This window comes from Sciurus carolinensis, chromosome 2 (assembly GCF_902686445.1).
Source record: "Sciurus carolinensis chromosome 2, mSciCar1.2, whole genome shotgun sequence".
Lineage (NCBI taxonomy): Eukaryota > Metazoa > Chordata > Mammalia > Rodentia > Sciuridae > Sciurus > Sciurus carolinensis.
The window spans coordinates 44,408,197-44,430,782 of record NC_062214.1 but is presented as its reverse complement, the minus strand read 5'-3'; the positions used below and the strand labels follow the sequence as shown (position 1 = coordinate 44,430,782).

General features: G+C 43.4%; 1 protein-coding gene across 4 annotated transcripts in view; it reads right to left on the bottom strand.

Moving 5' to 3' along the window:
* Nucleotides 1-12,692, bottom strand: part of Rin2 (Ras and Rab interactor 2) — a 224,005-nt gene extending 211,313 nt beyond the window's left edge. For 2 of the 4 annotated variants that reach the window (XM_047538217.1, XM_047538222.1), the window contains exon 1: nucleotides 5,581-5,609. In XM_047538217.1, the coding sequence (XP_047394173.1) occupies nucleotides 5,581-5,594 (14 nt within the window). In that variant the 5' untranslated portion in view covers nucleotides 5,595-5,609. Of the gene's footprint in view, nucleotides 1-5,580; nucleotides 5,610-11,859; nucleotides 11,942-12,234 lie in introns of those variants that run through there. The other 2 variants (XM_047538224.1, XM_047538244.1) reach the window with 2 other exon arrangements.
* Nucleotides 12,693-22,586: the final 9,894 nt, after the last annotated feature.

The following is a 22,586-nucleotide window of genomic DNA, read 5'->3' as shown; positions in this document are numbered from 1 at the left end:
TTCAGTTCCCATTCTTTACTAGGCACATTCCAGAGAAGATGCCAGAGATCCTCCCTCACCCTACCCACTTGGCAGCTCAAGGCAGGACACAGGCAATTCACATCAGGCATTTTGACCATGGAATTACTACTTCACAATCAGAATGCCTGTTTTCTGATTCTGTGAAGTGGTTGCACTTTCTGGATATTTGATGTCTCTCATTTACACCTGGATATGAGTTGAACTGCATCCTTCCAAAAAGGTATGTTGAAGTTTTAACCTCCGGTATGTGAACTTATGGGAAGTAGAGTCTATGCAGATTTAGTCAAGTTAAAATGAGATCAGGAGGTGGGTCTTAATCCAGTATCAAAGGGAAATTTGTATATTGACATACACAGAAGGAAAATGATATAAGGTACATACACAGGGAGAATGTCATGTGAACATGGAGGATTAGATTAAATCAGCTGCAAGCTAAAGAATACTTGAGGCTACCAAAAGCTGGGAGAGAGGCCTGGAACACATTCATCTTAGCACCTTCAGAAAAAGCATGGCCCTCCCAATATCTTGATCTCAAATTTGTGGTTTCCTGTCAGACAGTAAATTTCTCTTTTAAGCCACCCACTCTGTGGTCTTTTGTTATGCAGTTCTAGAAAATGAACATTCACTATATAATCTACGCGGAGAATTTCTGGAGACAGAGTAGTTGCCGAGTATAGCCGGTTTTGACAGATCTGGTATGAACTGTGGTTCCTTTACTTTCTTGAGTTTTGTGACCATAGAAACTCACTTTACCCTCTGTGCCTCAATTTTTACAATCTGAAAAAAAAAAAAAAAGAAGGAAAATACAACTATTTCATGTGTACCATGGGGACACATGAAACACCTCACAGGTTTGTTAGGATTTTGGAATGATGCCTCACATGTGAAGCCCAGTGCAGACAGTCTGTCATATCGGGAGCACTCAGTACCCTTAGAAGTTGTAATTATTACTTTGGATCTTTAGGATGTTTTTCAGAGGAAGCTTAAGTCTCCTGCAACACGTATCATTAGATCTACATGTCCCCAGGGCCAGATTCATGGCATGCAATGCATGCTGTCACACAGGAAGTTGTGTCCAGAAGGGCCCTTGATTCAACATCAGAGGCCACTAGAGAATCAAATGAGATGGGACTCAAACACTGACCACTGGGTTTGGTAGCAGAGAAGTCACTGATGACCTTGACAGATCTCTTCTGGGTGCAGCATCCTGATTAGTGTGGAGCTCAGAAAGTATGAGAGGAAAGGACTTAAGAGACAGGGAGTGTGGAAACTCCTGCAGGGGTTCTGTTGGAAAATGAAGTTGAGAAAAGAGGTTGGAGCTGGAGGAAGAAGTGGGGTCAAGAGGAGTTTCTATAAAGATGGAGAAATTTTAGTCTAATTGTGCCTGAATGGAAATGACTCAGTGGAGCGGGTGATCCGGGAAAGAGTGACAACTACTACAGCCATGTCCTTGAGTATATGAGAGAAGCCAGGATCTGCTGCACAAAGCATAAGGGCGAACGAACCCAAGAGAGGAGCACAAACACTCCATCCACTGAAGGAAAAAGCAAGGCAGAGCAAATGGAGGCAGATACAAGTTGGAGTGTGGGGTGGGCAGGTTGGAAGTTCCTCAGATTAGCTCTATTTTCTCAGTGAAATAAAAGTAAGGAGTGAAGGAAGATATGGGGATTTAACAAATATTGGCCTGGGAAGTGAGAGTGTGCATTGCTGTACCCTGACATGACTAGGACAATTTCTTTTCATTCTTTACATTCTCTGGTTTCCTAGATCCAGGATTCTCAACATTCTCTGTCCAACTGGGTGTGATGGTGCATGCCTGTAACCATAGCAGCTAGGAGGGCTGAGACAGGAGGACTGCAAGTTAAGGGCAAGCTTCAGCAAATTAGTGAGGGCCTAAGCAACTAGTGAGACCCTGTGTTAAGATAAAATTTAAAAAGGGGGGGCGGGCTGGGGATCTGGGTCAGTTTTAAAGTACCTCTGGGTTAAATCTCCAGACCCACCCACATCCCCCCCAAAAAAAGAAGTCAACATTCTCTATCCAGAAGTCAACCTTCTCTATCCAACACCTCATCAGTTACTCTTCAGGGAACCTGGAGCCAATAATAATAGAAACAGAAAGCTAACTATTTCCAAGAAGGATATTTATATATCAATAGTATCTGATGATTATACAGAATATTTGTAATAAAACCCAAATGCATAAAAATCTACAGCAGAATTGTCAGAAGCAAAGACTGGTGGAAAAGATGGTTTCTGGTGGGTTGATGTAATCACTCACAGGCCAGGAAGCCAGGTATGTTGATATGGTTTGGATTTTAAATGTCTCCCAAAGGCTCATATACAAATGGCTTAGACCCCAGCCTGTGGCACTATTGGGAGGTGTGGGAACCTTTAGGAGGTCAGGCCTACTGTAAGGAAGTTAGATCAATGAAAGTGTGCCTTTGAAGGGAATGTTGGGATTCCCATGGCTCCTCTCGCTCTCGCTCTCTCTCTCTGCTTTCAGGGATGAAAGGAAAGTGGACACCTACATATTATAATGCCTGGCACAGGGTTAGTAAGAAACTTCCGCTTATCACACATTTAGGAGGCCACAAGAAAATGAAAAATCATAGATTCTTCCTAACAGTCCACCCTGCCAGTTCATGTGCAGCTGAGTATAGGCATTCCAGACTGTTGCAGATGCTGCCAGTGGTCTGCCCACAAATCCTCAGGTCCTTTTACCATGTTCCTGCACGTTTTCACTGCATAGACAGCACCTGTTTCTGTGCAAAAATGGCTCTCAGGCTTCAGGGGCTTGCTCTGCCTGTGTGCAGAGAGCTGGAAGTGCTTGGGGTGGCCCTTAGCCAAAGTCTGACTGATGCAAGGGTATGAATACTCCAGTAGTCTGGCCTCTGATCTGGCTACTCTGATGAGGGTCTACACTATTTCCAGAACTTTCCTGTGAAAGTGTGCCAAGCTTCCCTCTGTGGCCTTTGTGGGATATGCGCCCTTGCGTGGCTTCCCTCCCTGTCATCACCCCATCCCCTATATTCTTGTGAACATGTCTTAATCCATTTTCACATGAATCCCCACATCAGGGTCTGCTTCTAGGGAACCTGACTTAAGACACAGATCTTCCATATCTACAGTTATAGACAAAAGAGGCTGTTTCTACTTAAATAAAAAAAAAAATTAAGGGCATAAGACCTTAGGTCTATTCAAGACATAAGTGTTTATTTGTTGCCTAGACTGTTTCCCTCAAACTTTCACCTCCTTCCCATAGAGTCTGATTCTTTTAAGACATGATGTTCCCCCAAGTTGTCTTCAACATCCGGTCCTTGCCTCCTTCTCCAGAATGAAAGTCTTCAGAGGGTCTGGACCATGTCCTCTCTATCCTGGCCATCAATCTCTGCCTACTTTGTGGAACCCAACCAGGAACTCTGCATCCTGAGTGGAACTCGATGGATTATATGTTCCTTGACCCAAAGTCCCACTTGGTTCTCATTCTTTGCACTTAGCATTCCTGCCTAGAACCTTCTTGCTAATGCTAAGACCAATGAATCCATCCATCATAGCTTAGCCATCCCTTCCTCACATGTCTACTGTGAATCATTATCAGATGCCAGGACAGGACTGAGTGCCCTTTCTGTAGGCTACCACATTATCCTTAAATAGAAAGAGGTCTAGGAACCCACCCCATACCAGCCCTTTCCTAGCCTTTCTTTTGGAAATGACTCCACCTCCAATCCGAGTCCCATGAAAATACAGTTAAATTGTAGTGGGTTATTATTGTATTATTTAGATCATTTGTATAACCTTAGGCTGTTTATGGAAAGACAATGGCTAAAAATATCAGGCATAATTGGGGCATGAGACGTGCCCAGGGAAACATTATATGTAATACTAGGAACACACTAACTGTTAAGGTAGGAATACCAAAATACAGAAAGAATGGGTAGGACAACCCATGGACAGAAGGCCAGGAAGGGGATTCCACCTTGTGGGAGGGACAGGGAGAGGTCTGAGTGCCACTTCATAGGCCAGACCTCACCCATCCCTGATGGGAGAGATAAGAAGCTTTGAAGAAGCCACTCTAAATAAAGCACCTTCCTCGGCCTGGGAGGGACACCCTTCTGGTCTGCTCTACCATCTCACTGGCTGCCAGTCTCTCCCTCCCTCTCTCTCAGACGTCTCTCTAGGCTTCCTTGCTCACAAGACATGACACCTAATGTCTTTATGGTCCAGAGGTAGAATCTCCATCCTTTAGCAACACCAGTCAAGCCAAGAATCAGAGGAACCTCTTCCACCTTCTCTGTGCTTTCTTAATAAAACAAAGAGCAGGAAAATGCATTTTCTAGAAACTCTACCTCTGTGCTCACTTGGATCCCTAAATTTCCAAGGGGAAAAATGATTGCAAAGGAAAATAACACAGATTTTCAAGTTCAAACTCCACACAAGTGTGTCTATCTCCCAAGTCAAGCCCTGACCACAGAACTCTGTTCTTGCCAGTAATGTGTCAGACTACAAGGTCCTTGAGGCCAAGAATCATAAAGTGATCCCTCCACGGACCAGATTACAAATGAACCTTGGAGTCAGCCAAGACCCAACACCTCCCAGGAATGCTGAAACCAGAAGCCACATCTCTGCAGCACGGGTGTGTCACCGAGCAGCCCAGGGACCAGTAAACACGCTTGGTCAGAATGTATGTGATGTCTGCAGACTTCCAGTGACCAGGTTTACCTGATGAAGAGAATCCAAAACTATCTCAAATAGTATGCAGGTTAAATATAAGTCCAAATAAATTCCTTGAAATAAAATTTATCAATAAATAAAATTAGATTGAAAAGACTGAGTTGGCAGTCATAAAGAAGAATGAAATTATGGCATTTGCCGGTACACAGATGGAACTGGAGACTATCATGCTAAGTGAAATAAGTCCATCCCAAAAAACCAAAGGCCAAATGTTTTCTCTGATATGCAGATGCTAACTCAAAATAAGGAGGGGGAAGGTAGGGAAGATCAGAAGTAATTTGAATTAGACAAAGAGGAATGAAGGGAAGGGAGGGGACATGGGAATAGGAAAGACAGTAGAATGAATCAGACATTACTATCCTATGTGCACATATGATTACATGACCAATGTAATTCTACATCATGTACAACCAGAGGAATGAGAAGTTATACTCCACATATGAATAATATGTCAAAATACATTATACCTATCATGTATAACTAATAAAACAAATTTAAAAACTAAAAAAAAGAAAGGAAGAAAAGACTAAGTTGGGCACAATGGCATGCACCTGTAATCCCAACAATTGGTGGGGAATGGGGGTAAGGCAAAAAGATCACAAGTTGGAGGCCAGGCTCTGCAACATAGCAAGATCCAGTCTCAAAAATCAAAACCAATAAAGGTTTGGGGACACCAGTGATAAAGCACCCTTGGGTGTTCAATCCCTAGTACAAAAAAAAAAAAAAAATACACATACACAAATACACACATGCATGGGACTAATGAGCAAATTTGCCAAGAAATTTTTAGTGGTAAAATAAAGGAGCAGAAATTGGAATGGGACTTACCCTTCCACATGCATGTGTCACAAAGCTGGAAATAGCAGTTTATTCACCAAATTATGCTGGACCTGAGGGCAGTATCATTTGGTAAAAAATAAATAAATAAATAAATAAATAAATAGAATTAAAAAATTATTGGTTAAAAAAAAAAAACAGAATTAAATTTCCTCCTTCCTTCATAAACTACCTACCAAATGATTCCAAATTAATTTAAACAGTAGTCTGTAAAACCAAAACCACAGACATTTAAAGAAAATATGAAAGGGTAGTTGTTTGAGGACTTGCATAGGAGCCATGAAAGGAATCCAAAGGAAATGTACAAACAATAAACTGTGCAGAAAGGTAAAGTTCTGGGGCCACAAAAAGTCATGAACGTGCAACACTTTTATCAAAAGTCTGGATGGTAGGATGATGAGCGTTGAGGTGTCTCCTATATCCTGACACCTGTATGTATGTGGAGGTCAGATAAAGGCCAGGGCTGGTCCTGCACAGATGCAGTTGCTGATCACAGCTCTCGGCCAGGTGTGGGTTTTTGGCTGACTTTGGGAGACTCAAAGGTCCATGTGCAATCAACCCACGCAGCTGCCCTAGGATACCACACAGGTAACTGAGAAGAGACATCTGCCTCCATTCATTTTTAAGAAGTATTCTTGTAAGTCAGTCATAATTTAAATGCAATGGGGAGTTAGCTATTTGGGGGGAAAATGTAATAATTTTTCTTATTAGGAAGAAAAATGCTTCAGAAGGTAAATTGAATTTCCTTTAGCTATTTGAAGTACCTAAATGTTTGGATTTTGAATTTCTAATGTAGCAAATAAAACGCTATGTGTATACTACAACCAAAAATGTCTTTTTATCCCATTCCTTGGGTTAACCTACTCAATTAAAGGAAATACTTCATTCATTAAAACAAATGTTTTCAAGTCTGATTTTTAAAATGACTCAAACTCTGAGAATTTCAGGCAAGTGGGGGATTACCTGCTATTATCTACCTCTGTAAACTGTCACTTGGCCACATGTTGTCATCAAATAAAAATGACACATAAATTCACAACAGTAATTAGCATAATTCTTGAATTTGTTTCTCATTTGTATACTGTAAAGTTCAACAATATTTAAATCACTCTTATGATGGTTTTAAAATATATATCAATACACCTTTATAACCTTTCCTACCCAAAATATAATCGGAGGTTCTCAATTAGGGTACAACAGCTTTTGGGGGTGTTCAAAACTAGCAATGGAGATTTTGGCAACCAAAGATTCTTGACCAGAAATATCTTACACAGACTGACATATATATAGCCTCACTTAAAAGATAAAATCCAACTAGGTTGTGGATGTAACTCAGTGTGAGGCCCTGGGTTTCACTGGAAAAAAAAAATAGCCCTATTTTCTTACCATCTTTAACAAAATAGCTACATTTAAAATTTCACCAAAATGTTAGTGAATTTAAAAACAATTTCTACTGCAAAAAAGCAGTGTGGTTTAATCATTCATTCATTTAATGCTCTTGAGTCCTTTCACTAGTGGCTGTATTACCTTGGGTGGTTCTGTTCACTCTCTCAGCAAACTCTCCACACTTCTGGTTAACATTAAAAATGCTAAAGCTGGAATAGCTTGGGTCCTGATCAATCACAACAGACACTGGCCATAAGCCAGCAGGCTGACAGTTCTGGATTATCCAGTTTATCATCAGCACATCCTCTTCCTTCCTCCTCCCCAGCTTCACAATCCCCTTCTCTGCACCTGATAGACATGAGGTTCCAGGATTCCACCTTCACCCGCTTCCTGCTTGACCTGTGGTTTCTTCGTGGGTAAGTTCATCTACTTCCCTGCTTCTCTCCCTGCTGGATACCAGTGACTCCCTGTGTTTCTTGTTGCTTATTGAACCTTTCTATGTTGCTGACACATAGGGGTTACCAATCACAGTATTTTCTCCCTACCTTCTTGCTTGGTCACACACACAAGAGCTACAAGTGTGCATGCATGCACAGACACACACACACACACACACACTTTCCTGAACTCCTTGACTTGACTCATAATTCATTACCCTCCCTCGCCTTCCCTTGATATCGCCACCCCACCTTGTAGGTCCATTTTGCACAGAACACTCCTTCCCTTGACTTTGGCAAAGTCGCCTTATTCAATACGTGTCTCTGAATGAGACTCCTTACTTTCCATGCTTTGGAAAACTCCATGAAACAAATCTTGATATTTGCTCAGCATTGGAAACCTAGAAATGTCTGAGATGGATGTGAAATTTAAGCAGCTATGCCTTTCTGATTACTCTATCACCTTTCCTGGGGCTCCTCTGCTAGTCCACAATCCTTCTTTGAGTCACTGAAATACAAACTCTGCTTTCTCTTTAACTGCAATTGAACCTGAATAGCCAGGTTACAGATTTGTGGAAGGTGCCATAAGAGACAACTACAGGCAAATCTGATTTAGAAGCAACCAATTTCAAACAATGGGTGTATACGAACCTAGGGGCTGCACCTCTTGGAGTGAAGGATCCATTGTAAGCAGCTCCCAATTCATATCACCCCCATTTGAAATTGGGTGCATCTAATTCAGAGCTTGCCTACAGTCTACTGTTAGGGTACTTTTCAGGAATAAATGTAAACATGGATTACCTAGAGAATGCACGTGGCCAGTGCCCAAGGAGAAAGGGAACTAAAAACTCATTTAGTAGGTTCATCTTCTCACTCAGTGGATGTGATAAACCAAGATGAAATGGTGCTCTTTGTACAAGAATCCCAGAGTTTCCATCCCATATACACAGCTGCATTTGGGAGCATCAGAGTTGGGAAGGCTGGTTTCCCCCAACCCCTACCCAGTCCTTCCCTTTCTGGGTAGACTGAGGGCAGTTCCAGAGTCCCAGATCTGATCAAACCCTGGGGAAATGATTCATGTCAATCAGATGCACAGAGCTGGCAAAACAATAATTTACTCCAAATTTCAAAAAGGGTTACTATGCCTGCCTAATATCTAAGCATACAGTTTTACCACAACTGAGTGCCCAATAGTGGTTGGACTCCATATTCCTTGGAAACTGATCCAACCAGCTGAAAATTTGGGAGGAAGATTTTTGGCAATATTTCCCCAAGTGGACTCTTTGGAATACTGGATCCAGAAGAAACTTCATGGGAAACTTTTCTGTGGCCAGAAGAAGTTGGTGAATAGTCCCCACTCCATATTATTTTATCTTAGAGTCCCAGTGCACATTATAATAGTAAAGGTTCTGAAAAGTCCAGCCTTTAAAAAAAAAGGCAGTTTATCATTAGCATTCCCCTAACTTATTTTACCACTGTAACTCTACCAATTCTTTAGCAAAATTGCATCCTAACACACAGCTTGGTATCTCCTGTTCTAGTCCACGTTGCCAGGAGTCTGCCTTGGAGCACGTCTACCCTCTGATTCCTCTTTGGTCCCTCTATGGTTCCATCTCCTCACCTACAAAATGCAATTAAAGTTGTTTTTGTGAGAAACAACTGAGCTATTATTTGTAAAACTACTTTATGAAGTTCCATGAAAACATTATCTGCTTTCCCAAGAGGCATTACCATCCTAACCATATACTTCTTGCTGTGTAACTTGTGTAACTCCTCAAATTGCTTGACAAAGGGATAATTTGTCCATTCATTTATTCAACACTTACTACTTTAGCAGTAGGTCATAAGGGCTATGATCTGATTTCCAACCCCAAGAAGCTCACAGACTGTGGGTAAGTGGAATCCACTGCATATTGCCTGGAAGGGATACATATACACTTGTACACAAGGAATTCTGATGGCACTGGGATGCCTCTCCAGGGAAAGGAGGAGGAAGTCAGGGAAAACTTCCTTGCTGAAACTATTAGGATTCTTGAAAGATCATTAGGTGGGATGGATGTACAAGGTAAGTAGGACAGAATATCAAAATGATATACTGTGGGAAGTTGTCCTTATTTAGCAGAATCAGACTACATTGAGCCATGTGACTCAGAGGCCTGGCTTCTAGGAACTGCCAGGAAATATGTGGCGCTATGTAGGAGTGGTTCCCTGTCTCCTTCTAGAATTTTCCTCCTAAGAAGATGGCTCCCCTAACTCCACCCTATCCTGTCCATCACAGAAGAAACTCCTCCCAGTCCTTGCCCCTTTTACCTGTATATTATACATAAAGGAGAGTTGGGCAACTCCATGTTGTTTTAAGAGGCCAGAACTGGTATGGCCACACCCATCACGCCCCCTCTCACATTAAAAGAGTATTGGCTTTTGTGCACTCATGGAGTAGATAAGTTTTTTGAGTAATAGATAGAAAAACCACCAACATCCTCCTCCAGCAGTTAACCCTTTCCTCTTCCACGCGGAATATAGCAGAGAGGACTCGCACAATATACTATGGGAGAAGAGAAATGGCTCGTCTGCCTCCTCCAAATAGAGGAAGAGAATTTAGCCAAGTAAGGAGGTTGTTTCTGGAAAGTGAAACTCCTCTTTAGAGTAAGTAGTGGGAGAGGGCACCTAGGAGGTAGATAGGAGAGCTGCCAGGATGTTAATTCTCAAAAAACACACAACATGTCCTAGGAGTCATGGTTCCTCCCATCTGCCCTACCCTGGAGGTCAAGTGTGGGCTATTATAGGTCTTCTCCACTCTGTTTAACTGTCTGAAAGAGAATGTCTCAGGGAGGTCCTGCTAGGTTCTCCCTTGTGTCCTCAGTCTCCAAAGACTGAAAGCAAGTCTCCAAACCCCAAAGCTATGTCAACAGCCTTCTCTCTCAAAACCCAAATGCCAAGGCCCCTCACTACTCAGACCCCTCCCAGACCACAGTTGGTGATGTCCCCTGTGGAAGTGAAAGCCTGAAGAATGTACCAGTGTCCCAGAGACATGAGAAACCTGAGGTATGAGAAGTAGTACTTCTTCTAAAAACGCTTACCAAAACCTCCTTGCATGCTTGAACTAGAGAAAAAGTCAATAGAACCTCCACAGTCAACAAACATGACTATATACAAAGCCCAAGTCGCCCAATCTGTGGCATGCTATTGTCCGCCCTCAAAAACCACAGAGTGGGGGGACCAGACAAATAGGAGAGAGGGGGGATTGTGAACCACTGCTTCCACTGCACAATGAGGCAGGGTTATTATCCGTCTTTATTTAAAATGTTGATCATGGATTGTTTATCATGGATATTTTTACACTCATTTCTTTTTGAAATTACCACATTAAAATACTAATCTCAATTACTGAGTGCTGTCAAAGGTTTATTTTTGCTTCAATATTTATAAAGTCCTGTTGGTGAAGGAATGCTCTGAAGTTTTCTTATTGTTTACAACATGTTCCTAAGAACCCCCAATGTGCCAGAAATCCTCCAAGAAAGTGCGGTTACAAAGTGTGCGGGGTTTGTGTGCAGCCTCTTCTGCTGAACTAGGAAAGCCCATGAGATTTGAGAGCTCTGAGAAGAGAGGCGCCTTTCAGGACCCAGGGGGCCGATCTTGCCCTGTATTTCTTGGCAACATGTCCAGGCTTTAAAGTTTAAGTTCTGGAAACCCTGCGGTTCCCCGGCCATCCAGGGGCGCGCCATCTCTAGTGGGTGGACACCGCACTCGTGGGAGCCGAGGCCAAGGGTGGAGGCTGAGCCCAGAAGGGGGCAAGGAGGCCTCAAAATGGAAAAGTGGCCCCACTCCTTCCCGGCAGGAACACAGGACTCCTCCTCCGCCTGCAGCGACTCCATCAATCACCCTGGCAGTCCAAGCGCCCCTTTCCCGGGCTGGCTGACCCTCCAGCAGGGGCCTCAGCCTTGCACCTGGGATGTGTGATTCCAGGTCCCGAGCACAGGCAGCGGTCGCACTTGACATGTCGCAAGCTGCCCCGCAGGTAGAACTCAACAAAGGTTCCTATCTCCCCACTCCCGTGCACGTGCACGCGCGCGCGCGCACACACACACACACACACACACATGCACACACACACCTGCACCTCACGCCACCCTCCCTGCACCACCTGCAGTTGCCACTCACCCCACCCCCCGCAGAGGTCAGCGGAGGCCACCCCGTGACCGTTCCTAGACCAGAGGCCACCTTGCTCAGAGGAACGTCACCCTGCCCCCCCAGTCCCTACCTCCGGAGTCCCCCTACCCTATCCGTCCCTCACGACCGGGGAAGAAGACTCGCAGGCTCTCTCCCCCAAATCTCCTCCAGATAAGGAGAGTGTGGGGCAGCAACTCTTGCCTGGAACCCCGCAGAGCCCAGATCGGGACCCGGTGGGGACACAGTGGGTGGAGTCTCCGCTGCCGCCGCCCCTTACCTCTCGTGTCCCTCCCCGCAGGTCCCCGAGGCGGGGGCGACCGGTGGCCCTACGGAGGAGCGCGGGGCTGGGATTCCCCGCCCTGGAGGAGCAGGAGGAGGAGGAAGAAGAGGAGGAAGAGGGGGAGAGGGGAGGAGAAGGAGGACGAGGGGAGGGAAGAGCTTTGTGTTTGCCTCCCGCCCTCCCCTCGCCTGAAGCGCTAGCCATCCCCCCTCCTCCCCCAGCCACCCTCTAGCCTCTCGGAGATGGGGCGGGGGCTATTGGGTAGGAGGTGGCGAGCAAGGCGCCTGCGCGACCCCAGGTCTGGCCTTCCCCTACCATCCCCCCAGTACCGCCCACCCTCCGCCCCTCCTGACGTCCACCCTCGGTGCTTACCGGCTCTTCAGAAACCCGGTCTGAGGCCAGAAGCAGCTGGGATCTGAAAGTTCTATCTAACCCGGAGCAAACTTGGTTGGGCCGGATCGCGATCCGCCTGGCGCCGCCGCCCCCTTCTTTTGCACTCCCCGCGGAGGACCAGAGTTTTGTTCTTGAAGATTTTTCCCATTCTCCTTTCTTTCACAGAGACTCTCACCCACTCCGGGTAACAAGCACCGCCGCGCAGCTTCGGATCCCAGGATCAGCGACGCAGGCTGGAGAAGCCGCACCCGGCACCCGGGGAGGCCAGTGTTCGCTGCGGTCCTTTGTCCCGGACGCGATCTCTAGCGTAGGACACGCTCTAGAAGCCCCGGCGACCGCCGCGTCCCTGCTGAGGGTCGTCGCTACGTCCTGGCTGGCGAGGGGACTGCTTAGGGTTGAGTGTGTGCTGGGCTGCCCGGCCCCGCCCGGCCCTGACTGAGCGCAGGCAGCAGGGAGCGGAATGTGGTTTGGCCCTTTGTAACCCCACTGGAGGCCGCGCAGAAAGGCAGGGAAGAAGGGAGGGGGGTGCGCGGCTAGTTCCCACTGGGAACCAGCTGTCATATTTTCTGAGTCAGGCGAGTCCCTGGTCATCATTTTTCTTCCTTCCTGAGGGGAACAACACTTTTGGGGGATAGTTGGTGACAGTGTTAGAATTACCGTAGTGGCCTGTGTCACAAAGGGAAGCTCACAGGTGTCAAAGAAACCTTGTTTTGCACAGAAGTGGAAAAGAAACTGAGAGGCCTTATGTTTGTTTTTATTTATGCAGATCAATAAACGGGAAACTGGATTGCATTGTTATTGGTGCTTGTGAATCGTGGCTTCTAAAATCTCAAGATTTATCAATTATTTGTCATCAGCTTAGGTTCCAGCAAAACATAAGCTGCTTCACTCCTCTTGTTCCTGGTAACTCATTTAATGAATAATGAGCACCTGCTGTGTGCCAAATGCTGTTCTAATGCTTGGGATGTGTTGGGGAGTAAATGAAAGATCTCCCTGCTCTAGTGGAGCTGACATTCTGGGGGACAAAGTTGAAGACTGAAGGGAAGTCATGAATGTCAATAAGTAAATTACCTGTAATGTTAAAAGATGTTATAACAGAGACAGGCTTCTTTCGCTAAAAGCAGTCTCTTCCTTTAGGCCTACAGATGCCCAATGGTTAACTGAAGGTAGGATAAAGCCTGACATCTCTGACTTCATTTTGCATTTGTCTCCTTTATTACCTTAAAATTTGTGACCTGCTCAGCTCTTCACATAGGCACGTTGATACTTAAGGAGTATAATACAAGTTCCTTTAGCACTAAAATTACCTAACCTAGCTCATCCCTTTTCAAAACTGAGGGCATCTACATCAGCATAACTAAGATATGTTCAAGATATGTGAGGATATTCAATTGTCAGACCCTGGAGTTACAACTTTAAGAATTCAGTCATTGCCTTAAGCCTGCAGTCACCTTTAATTCTAGGAACAGCAGAGTCTCACAGATCACTCCATGATAAGATCACTCTCTGAATGGGAGCAATTACCCCCATGACAGGAACTGAAGCTGCCCTCCGAAGGGCAGGAGCAATCATCTCATGGGAACCAGATTGTCCCCTCAAGTGATAAGCACTTCTCCAGAGCCACCTCACAGAACCAGTCCTGAGATAATGATTAACCAGACCATGGCTGACCAGCAGGACTTACTCTATCAGCTGTGCAAACACTCAAGCCTTCTTTGTTCCACTTTTCAATAAAACCTCTGTGTTCCTTAAAGACAGATCTTTGGTCCTCGTACCTCTATATCTGGTCTTCCCCAGCATGTCCATGCTGACTCAGTGCCTTTCTTGCCCTTCACCCTTGCTTGTCTCTCTAATTGGCATATGGACAAGAGTGACCACCTAAAAATATATTTCAGCATAACTTAAGAGGGGCAATTCAGAGGGGCTATAGACACAGGAATAGCTCTGAAAAGGTGTCCTGTTATGGAGAAATTTGCATCTGTGATAGAGTTATATGGTGTTTGCAAAGAAGCTTTCTCTGGGGCTCCCTTATCTGCCTACGAAATATCTTTTCATAGGAAGAGACGAGGTCTGACACCAGGCCCAGACAGAGTTGCTACAGGTGGTCTTCTGATGACTATTACCTGGGAGACTTCATCTGCATAATAAGACCTTTGCTGGGTGCATTTGCCTCCTCTCACCTTCCCATGACTTGTATTATCACTTCCTTTAGAGCTACCTTAAGCCTCTTTTCTTTCTGTAGCTCAAAATGCTATTGAAGCTTCAACCATCAGGCCCTTTCTTTGAATCTCATACTTAACATATTTCTCCCATGTTTCTACACATTAATAAATATCTTTCTTTTCTTTTCATAAAATATATATGCTTTCTTTTTCCTGTTAATGTGTTTATTGGTAGTTATTTCAAAGACAAAATTATTGAAACTGAAGGTGGGGGAAGCATTTAAAATTTCGCTACACTGCTGTGTTAGACAGCTTTTCATCACTGTAACCAAAATACTCGACAAGAACAACTTAGGGAAGAGAGATTTATTTTGGCTCAGTTTCAGATGTTTTAGTTCATGGTCTATTGGCTTCACTGCTTTGGGCCTGAGATGAGATGGAATATCATGATGGAAGGGCATGATAGAGGAAAGTTGTTCACTTCATGGCAGCTGAGAGGCAGAGATGGGGCAGAAGATAGATTGTCTACAGGCATTTAGAAATGGACACGTTGGAGAATTGGATCCTGCCACCCCACCCTAGGCTAAAGTGTTTTTTGTTTTGTTTTATTTTGTTTTTGGCTATCTGCCTGGAAGGCCCCAATCATGCTTGGGTTCCCTTACATTCTACTGTAGCCCCAGGCTTCCTTGACAACCCTAAGGTTAATCAACCACAAAGAGCTGTTTTGAACCCAAGCAATTCTTTTGTTTTAAGGAGCAAGTACAGGACAATCTCAGGTTAAAAAGCACATGAAAGTGCAAGAAGTTAAATCAAGAATCAATAAATGGGATGGACTCAAACTAAAAAGCTTCTTCTCAGGAAAGGAAACAATCAGTAACATGAATAGAGAGCCTACAGAGTGGGAGAAAATCTTTACCACATGTACATCAGATAAAGCACTAATCTCCAGGATATATAAAAACTTAACAACAAAAAAACAAATAACCCAATCAGTAAATGGGCTAAGGAACCGAACAGACACTTCACAGAAGAAGGTATACAATTGATCAACAAATATATGAAAAAAAGTTCAACATCTCTAGCAATTAGAGAAATGCAATTCAAAACTGCTCTAAGATTTCATCTCACTCCAGTCAGAATGGCAATTATCAAGAATACAAGCAACAATAAATGTTGGCGAGGATGTGTGAAAAAAGGTACACTCATACATTGCTGGTGGGACAGCAAATTGGTGCAACCATTATGGAAAGCAGTATGGAGATTCTTCAGAAAACCGAATGGAACCACCATTTGACTCAGTTATCCCACACCGTGGTTTATGCCCAAAGAATTTAAAATCAACATCCTACAGTGACACAGCCACATCAATATTTATAGCAGCTCAATTCACCATAGCTAAAATATGGAACCAACCTTGGTACCTTTCAACAGATGAATGGATAAAGAAAATGTGATGGTGTATTACTCAGCCTTAAAGAAGAATGAAATTTTGGCATTTGCTGGTGAATGGATGGAGTTAGAGAATATCATACTAAGCGAAATAAACCTATCCCAAAAAACCAAAGGCCAAATGTTTTCTCTGGTATTTGGAAGCTAATTCACAATAAGGGGTGGGAGTTTAGGGAAGAATAGAGTTACTTTAAATTAGGTAGAGGGGAGTGAAGGGAGGGGGAGAGGGGGAGAGGGGGAGAGGGGAGAGGGGAGAGGGGGAGAGGGGTAGGAATGATAGTAGAGTGAAACACACATTATTATCTCATGTACATACATGACTGCATGACGGATGTGATCCTACAATATGTATTGTTAGGTCGGAATTTGGGCGACTATAGGACGAGAGCAGAGCAACTGAGACAAAGGGCAGCGCGCCACACAGTGACCACTCAAACGGGCAGGAAAACTCCACTGACCCTTATATCCACCTGCCACTCAGCAAGACCCCCCACCCCATTTCGGCCTATAAAGACCCTGGGCAGCCAGGGCCATCTGCGATTTCTCTGGCTCCCTACCCTAACCTAAACCCCAGGGGGCTGGGAATTTCGCCCGAGAGCCAAATTCCAATAAAGCTTGCTTTGGCCGCTTTCTGTCCATTTTTATTTGGCCACTAGCCATGCGCCCAGCTTACATGTATAATCAGAAAAATGAGAGATTACACTTCACTTATGTACGATCTATCAAAATGTATAAATGTATTCCACTGTCAAGTACAACAAATAAGAACAAATAATTAAAAAAAAAAGAACGTGAAACCATCCCATTATAGGAATAAGAAAATTAAAATTGTACAATTTCAAATGAGTCAGGAAAACAGAACAATCAAGAGAGACTTTCTGATAAAAGGTTAGCTCATCATCAAGAGTATAAAAACCCATAGACTGAGAGCTACCCACAGTACCCTCTTTGGGACCCCTCCCATGCTGTAGGAGCGTTCCTTGGTTGCTTGTAGTAAGTCTGCTACTGAATCCTTCCCTCCGTTGTCTGTGTACTTCATTTTTCTGGTGTGTGAGACAAGAAGCCTCCAGTGTTCGTACAACCCTGTGTTAGAGAGAGAGGAAGGGAACAGGGACAAGAAATACCCTTTTAGGGTATGCTCCCAGTGACTCATTTTCTCCAACCAGGCCCCACCGCCTACAGTTTCCATCACATTCTAGTAGTTCATTCAACTAACAGTGGATTAATCCGCTGAGGGGATTAGAGCATTCATGATCTAATCCCCAAAACCTCACCTCTAAACATGGCTGCATTGAGAACCAAGTCTTCAACACAGGAGCCTTTGGGGGACATTCTGGATCCAAACCATAACAACTGCTAGATACTCAACACTGATGATGTAGGCACTGGGGCTACAGAGGTGAACCAGACAAACCTGCCCTGCTGAAATTTGCATTCTAATGGGGAGAGACTATAAATCAGACAAATGGTGACTTACAAGCTATGGAGAAAAACTAATATGGACAGAGGAAGAAAGAGTGCTGGGGAGGCTGTGATTTAAATCAGAGACAGGTCAGAGAAAACCCCAGGGCTGCAAATGGTATAAAAAACTAACCCTAGTCCTTCTCATGAACTCATCTCCTATTTGGTAGGTTTGACCTCCCACCCCAGGGACCCTAGCCACAGGAGTAGCCACTCCATTCAGCTGCAGAAAGCACAAGTGTTCTTGGGACACTTTTGTCAGCAGGGGACCAACTAGCCAAGGAAATGTCATTTCTAATGAAGTTATTTCCCCTTTAAAGTAAACCAAGCAGCAGTGGTTCTGGACGCATTGCCCATAGTTGTCAACTCAGCAATTTGTTTCTCTCTTTTGAGCAGGGCAGGAAAAGATGAGTGTTGTGTGCCCAGGAAAGAGAAGTTTAGTACTCCAAGGTCTAAGCCATAAAATAATTAGAATAACAATTACGGCCATCATTTATTATTTAATGGGTTGTGCTAGTGCTGGGTGAGATTGCATCGTTCCATTCTATAGTCATCCTGGGAGATAGAGATTATCAGTGGGGAGTTAACATTTCTGTGTTAGGAATTTTCTAGTAGTTACAGTAGTTAGAACTACCCATCACTCTCTTAGAGAAGGTGGTTCTTAGGGTTGACATGGATATATTAAAAAATGTGTTTTCCTTGTATCTCTGTTTCAGAATCTAAAAGGAAGGAGTACCAGTGATCATCTCTGGAATGTGAATTTGGGGGATTTTAACTTCTTGAGTTGCATGTTTATGAACTGTTTGAATATTTAAAATGATGTATTAAGGCTTTGTTAATCAGATAAAGCATTAATTTTATAAGTAGAACTTTACACATAAAATTAGAAATACAAGTATAAAAGTAAACATATGATCACCCAATATTTTGATGTCCTCTTTGATTTTATTAATTAAGTCATTTAAAAATACCTCTGTTAGTCAGATTTCTGTAGCGACAAAATGCCTGAGGTAAACATAAGGAGGAGACATTTTGGCTCACCGTTTCAGAGGTTTCAATCCATGGTGGGTTGGCCCCATTGCTTTGGATCTGTGGCAGGCTTGTCCATCATGGCAGGGAGTATGTGTGAAGCAAAGCTGCTCATCTCATGGCAGCTGAGAAGCAAAGAGAGGGAACCCCAATATTCCTTCAAGGCTCTTCCCCTGATTATCACCATGAGTGCATCTGAGGCAGTCTCTCCAGAGGCAGAGGAGATTTCTACTTGGAACATCCAGGTTTTTAAAAATTTTTTAATTTTTTATTTGTTCTTTTTAGTTATACATGACAATACCGTGTATTTTGATATATTACATGTACGTGACAGATAAACTTCCCTTTCCTGGGGTGGTACATGATGTGGAGTTACACCAGTCATGTAATCATATATGAACATAGGAAAGTTATGACCAAATCATTCCACTGTCTTTCCCACTCACATTCTCCTTCCCTTCCCTTCATTCCCCTTTGTCTAATCCAATGAACTTCTATTCTCACCTCCACCCCAACTCCAGACTTTTACTTCTGGGAAACTGTGGCAGTGCAAAGGCCCGCTTCGAACCCTGATTCTTGCAATCAAGTCAGAAAGATTTCAGACATGTTGTCCAGAGTGACAGGCATGAGTTTACTAAAGGGTTAGGAAAAGGAAAAGGGGACATTCTCAAGGAGAGAGTAGGTCCTCTCAGAGAGGAGAGGGGCATTGTGTCTCTCCCATATGCCAGTTTTTATTTAATTTAATTTTATTTTTATTTGTTCTAATTGGTTATATATGACAGTAGAATGCATTTTGACGTGTTGCACAGAAATGGAGCACAACTTCTCATTCCTCTGGCTGTACATGGTGCTGAGTCACGCCAGTAGTGTAATCATACATGTATTTAGGGTAATAATGTCTCTCTCATTCTACCATCCTTCCCATCCCCACTGACCCACTACTCCTCTCTCTCCCCTCTGCACAATCCAAAGTTCCTTCATTCTTCCCTACCCACTGCCCACCGCCCCCCCACTATGATCAGCATCCACTCATCAGAGAAAACATTCGGCCTTAGGTTTTTTGGGTTTGACTTATTTCAGTTAGCCTGATATTCTCTAGTTCCATCCATTTGCCTGCAAATGTCACAATTACATTCTTCTTTAAGGCTGAGTAATAATATTCATCATTGTGTGTATTTACCACATTTTCTTTATTCATTCATCTGTTGAAGGGCATCTGGGTTGGTTCCGTATTTTAGCTATTGTGAATTAAGCTGCTATAAACATCGATGTGGCTGTGTCACTGTAGTATGCTGATTTTAAATTCTTTGGGCATAAACCATGGAGTGGGATAACTGGGTCAAATGGTGGTTCCATTCCAAGTTTCCTGAGGAATCTCCATACTGCTTTCCTTAGTGGTTGCACCAATTTGCATTCCCACTAGCAATGTATGCATGTATCTTTTTCCACACATCCTCACCAACATTTATTATTGCTTGTATTCTTGATAATTGCCATTCTAATGGGAGTGTGATGAAATCTTAGTTTTGATTTGCATTTCTCTAATTGCTAGGGATGATGAACATTTTTTCATGTTTGTTGATTGATTGTATTTCTTCTTCTGTGAAGTGTCTGTTCAGTTCCTTAGCCCATTTATTGATTGGGTTATTTGTTTTTTTAGTGTTAAATCTTTTGAGTTCTTTATATATCCTGGAGATGAGTGCTTTATCTGAGTTGTGTGTGGTAAAGATTTTCTCCCACTGTATGCCTGTTTTTACTGGGGGTTCTAGAGAAGTTTTCAGAGTCCCACCCAGGTTCACCTCTTGACTTTTGACTGACAGCAAGGTGACATTAGACTTTCAAGTTCCCACTGCCATGACAACTCTAGGTCACCTTGGCCCATGGTGACTGCTTCTAATTGGATTCTATTATTTTATTTTTCTTTGTTTTCTAATTGGATTCTTAACCATAAATTTTTACAGATTTTATGGTTGGGAGGGATTATCCTTATCTCCCTGAGTTCCAGGATCTAGTCTGTTGAAAGGGTCACAGCTTAACTTGTGTTCCTTTTATCAACATTATTTTGGGCCTGCATTTCTCCTGAAGATAATAGGTAGTTTGCTGAGGAATGTGACATATCCTTTCCACTTAAGCCAGTCAGGCTGCAGATAAATTGCTTCTTGGAAAAGAAAGCATGTGGGCCAATCAGCACAGTGGGCCAATTTTATAGAATTATTCCCTTAACCTCATGTTAAGGCATCCATCTGTCTCCTATCACAGTAACATAGTAGGGTCATGGGATTTCTTTGAATTGCCTTTAATGAACAATCAAGTAACTTGTAGAACAACAAAAGATGTACTAATCCTGAGAATAAGCAGGTAGAAACAAAGGAAGTCAATTAAGAAATTCATCAAGAAAGAAAAATCAATGGGGATACCTCCTGGTAGGGTCTACAGAGGTCATTGTAAAGTTAGGACTTTGGGTCACAGGTTTCTCAATGCATTTCAGAAGGGAAATGTGATCAATAGCACAGGTGCACTAAGATGAAGACTACCCCATCATTGACCCTAGCACATGTATTAACAGAACTGACTTGTAGAGAAGGGCCTCCTGAAAAGGATGGTCACCATGACAGTTCTGGAGAGGAGCAACCAGGGTCAAAAACTCCCCCTTCCATCCTGAAGGAAAAATAAACTTCTGGTTGGTAAAGACTGCAAAAGGAGGAACCCAGTTCATCCAACAGCCATGAATTTGGGGCAGCGTTGTTGCCTTGTTGTTCTCTGCTTGGAATAACCACTCTCTCTGGAGAGTGCTGTCTGCTCCAGCCTTAATTTACTTTACTTTCCTTTGTAAGAAGATCCTTTCACTTGGCTTTTTGTGTCTGAATGTTCTCTCTTTAGGACACAAGAGCAGAGGTTTGGAGGTTCAGCTCCCCACTCTCCTGTGACAACATCACAGAAAATAACCTAAGGACCCATTAGGTTTTAGCAAAGAGGAAGAACTTCGTTAGAAAGTGGAAGGTGAGTGGGTGAATAGCTCAACCAGTAGAGCGCTCACCTGGCCTGTTCCCAGGCCCGGGTGCTAGTCCCCACCCTGGCACCCTCGAGATGAACCGATAAACAGAAAACCTGCCCTCCCTCCCTTGTGTCAGTTTTTTGGGGCTGGGGAGATAGCTCAGTCGGTAGAGTGCTTGCCTTGTAAGCACAAGGCCTGGGTTCGATTCCCAGTGCCCCTCCCCCGCAAAAAAAAAAAAAAAAAAAGAAAGTGGAAGGTGAAGGTGAGAAGCGGTCTTGGGCTCTTCTTCCAGGGGAAGCTTTGTGAGGTGTGGGTATGGGGCAGCAGTGTGCAGATGGTTCTGGTCTGGTGATAAGATGGTTTATGGTGGTCTGGCCATTCTCTGCATCTTTAGGTCAATGTCTCCTCTATCTAATCAATAGATAATGTTGGGACTGTACCTATGTTACAGGTGTCTTAAAAATCTTATCTCCCTTTGTTCCAAATGTATATTGCATAGGCAAATTAAAAGTATGTGGAGCAATTTATGTAAGAGTGAATTTACAGTAACTTCAAGATTTACAGAATGCTCAAAATTGAGAGTGGCAGGCCAAAGAAGAAAACCAGCTTGGGGGAAAAAATGTATGAGAAACTTTAGCAAAACCTTCCAGATTGTCTACATTCTCCATTTCCTGCCTTGTGTCTTCTGTCCATTCTTTCTTTTCATTCCTACCTCACAATAACCTCACTTCCTTCCATGAGGCCCCACCTCCCAAGTGTTCCATCACTTAGAATAGCAGCAAAGGCCAGAGACCAAGCCCCAATTATAACAATTTCCAAGCATGGAGGTGTGTTATTATTGTTCTTTTAATTTGTATTATTAGTTTACAGGTTTATTGCTTTGTAGCTCAGGAATGTTGCTTGTACGATTTCTGCCTTTTGATATCACTGGAACTCTCTTTGTGGCCTAGAATATGATCAATTTTGAAAAGAATTTCCATATTTATCAGAAAAAAAGCTATATTAAGCACCCCCCAAACTAGTTCTATGTTTAGCATATAGTAGTTCAAAAATTGTTTTTTTAGCGAACATGAACACTAAGTAATTAAATATTAATTCATCTTGCATATTTATTCAAAGTCTCTCTGTCATTGATTTTTAGTATTTATTTGCCAGCTGGTCTCCTAGTTTATATCTTGCTTTCTCCTCTCACCCCTTTCCTGAATAAAATGGATTTAGGGCAGATGTGTTAACAT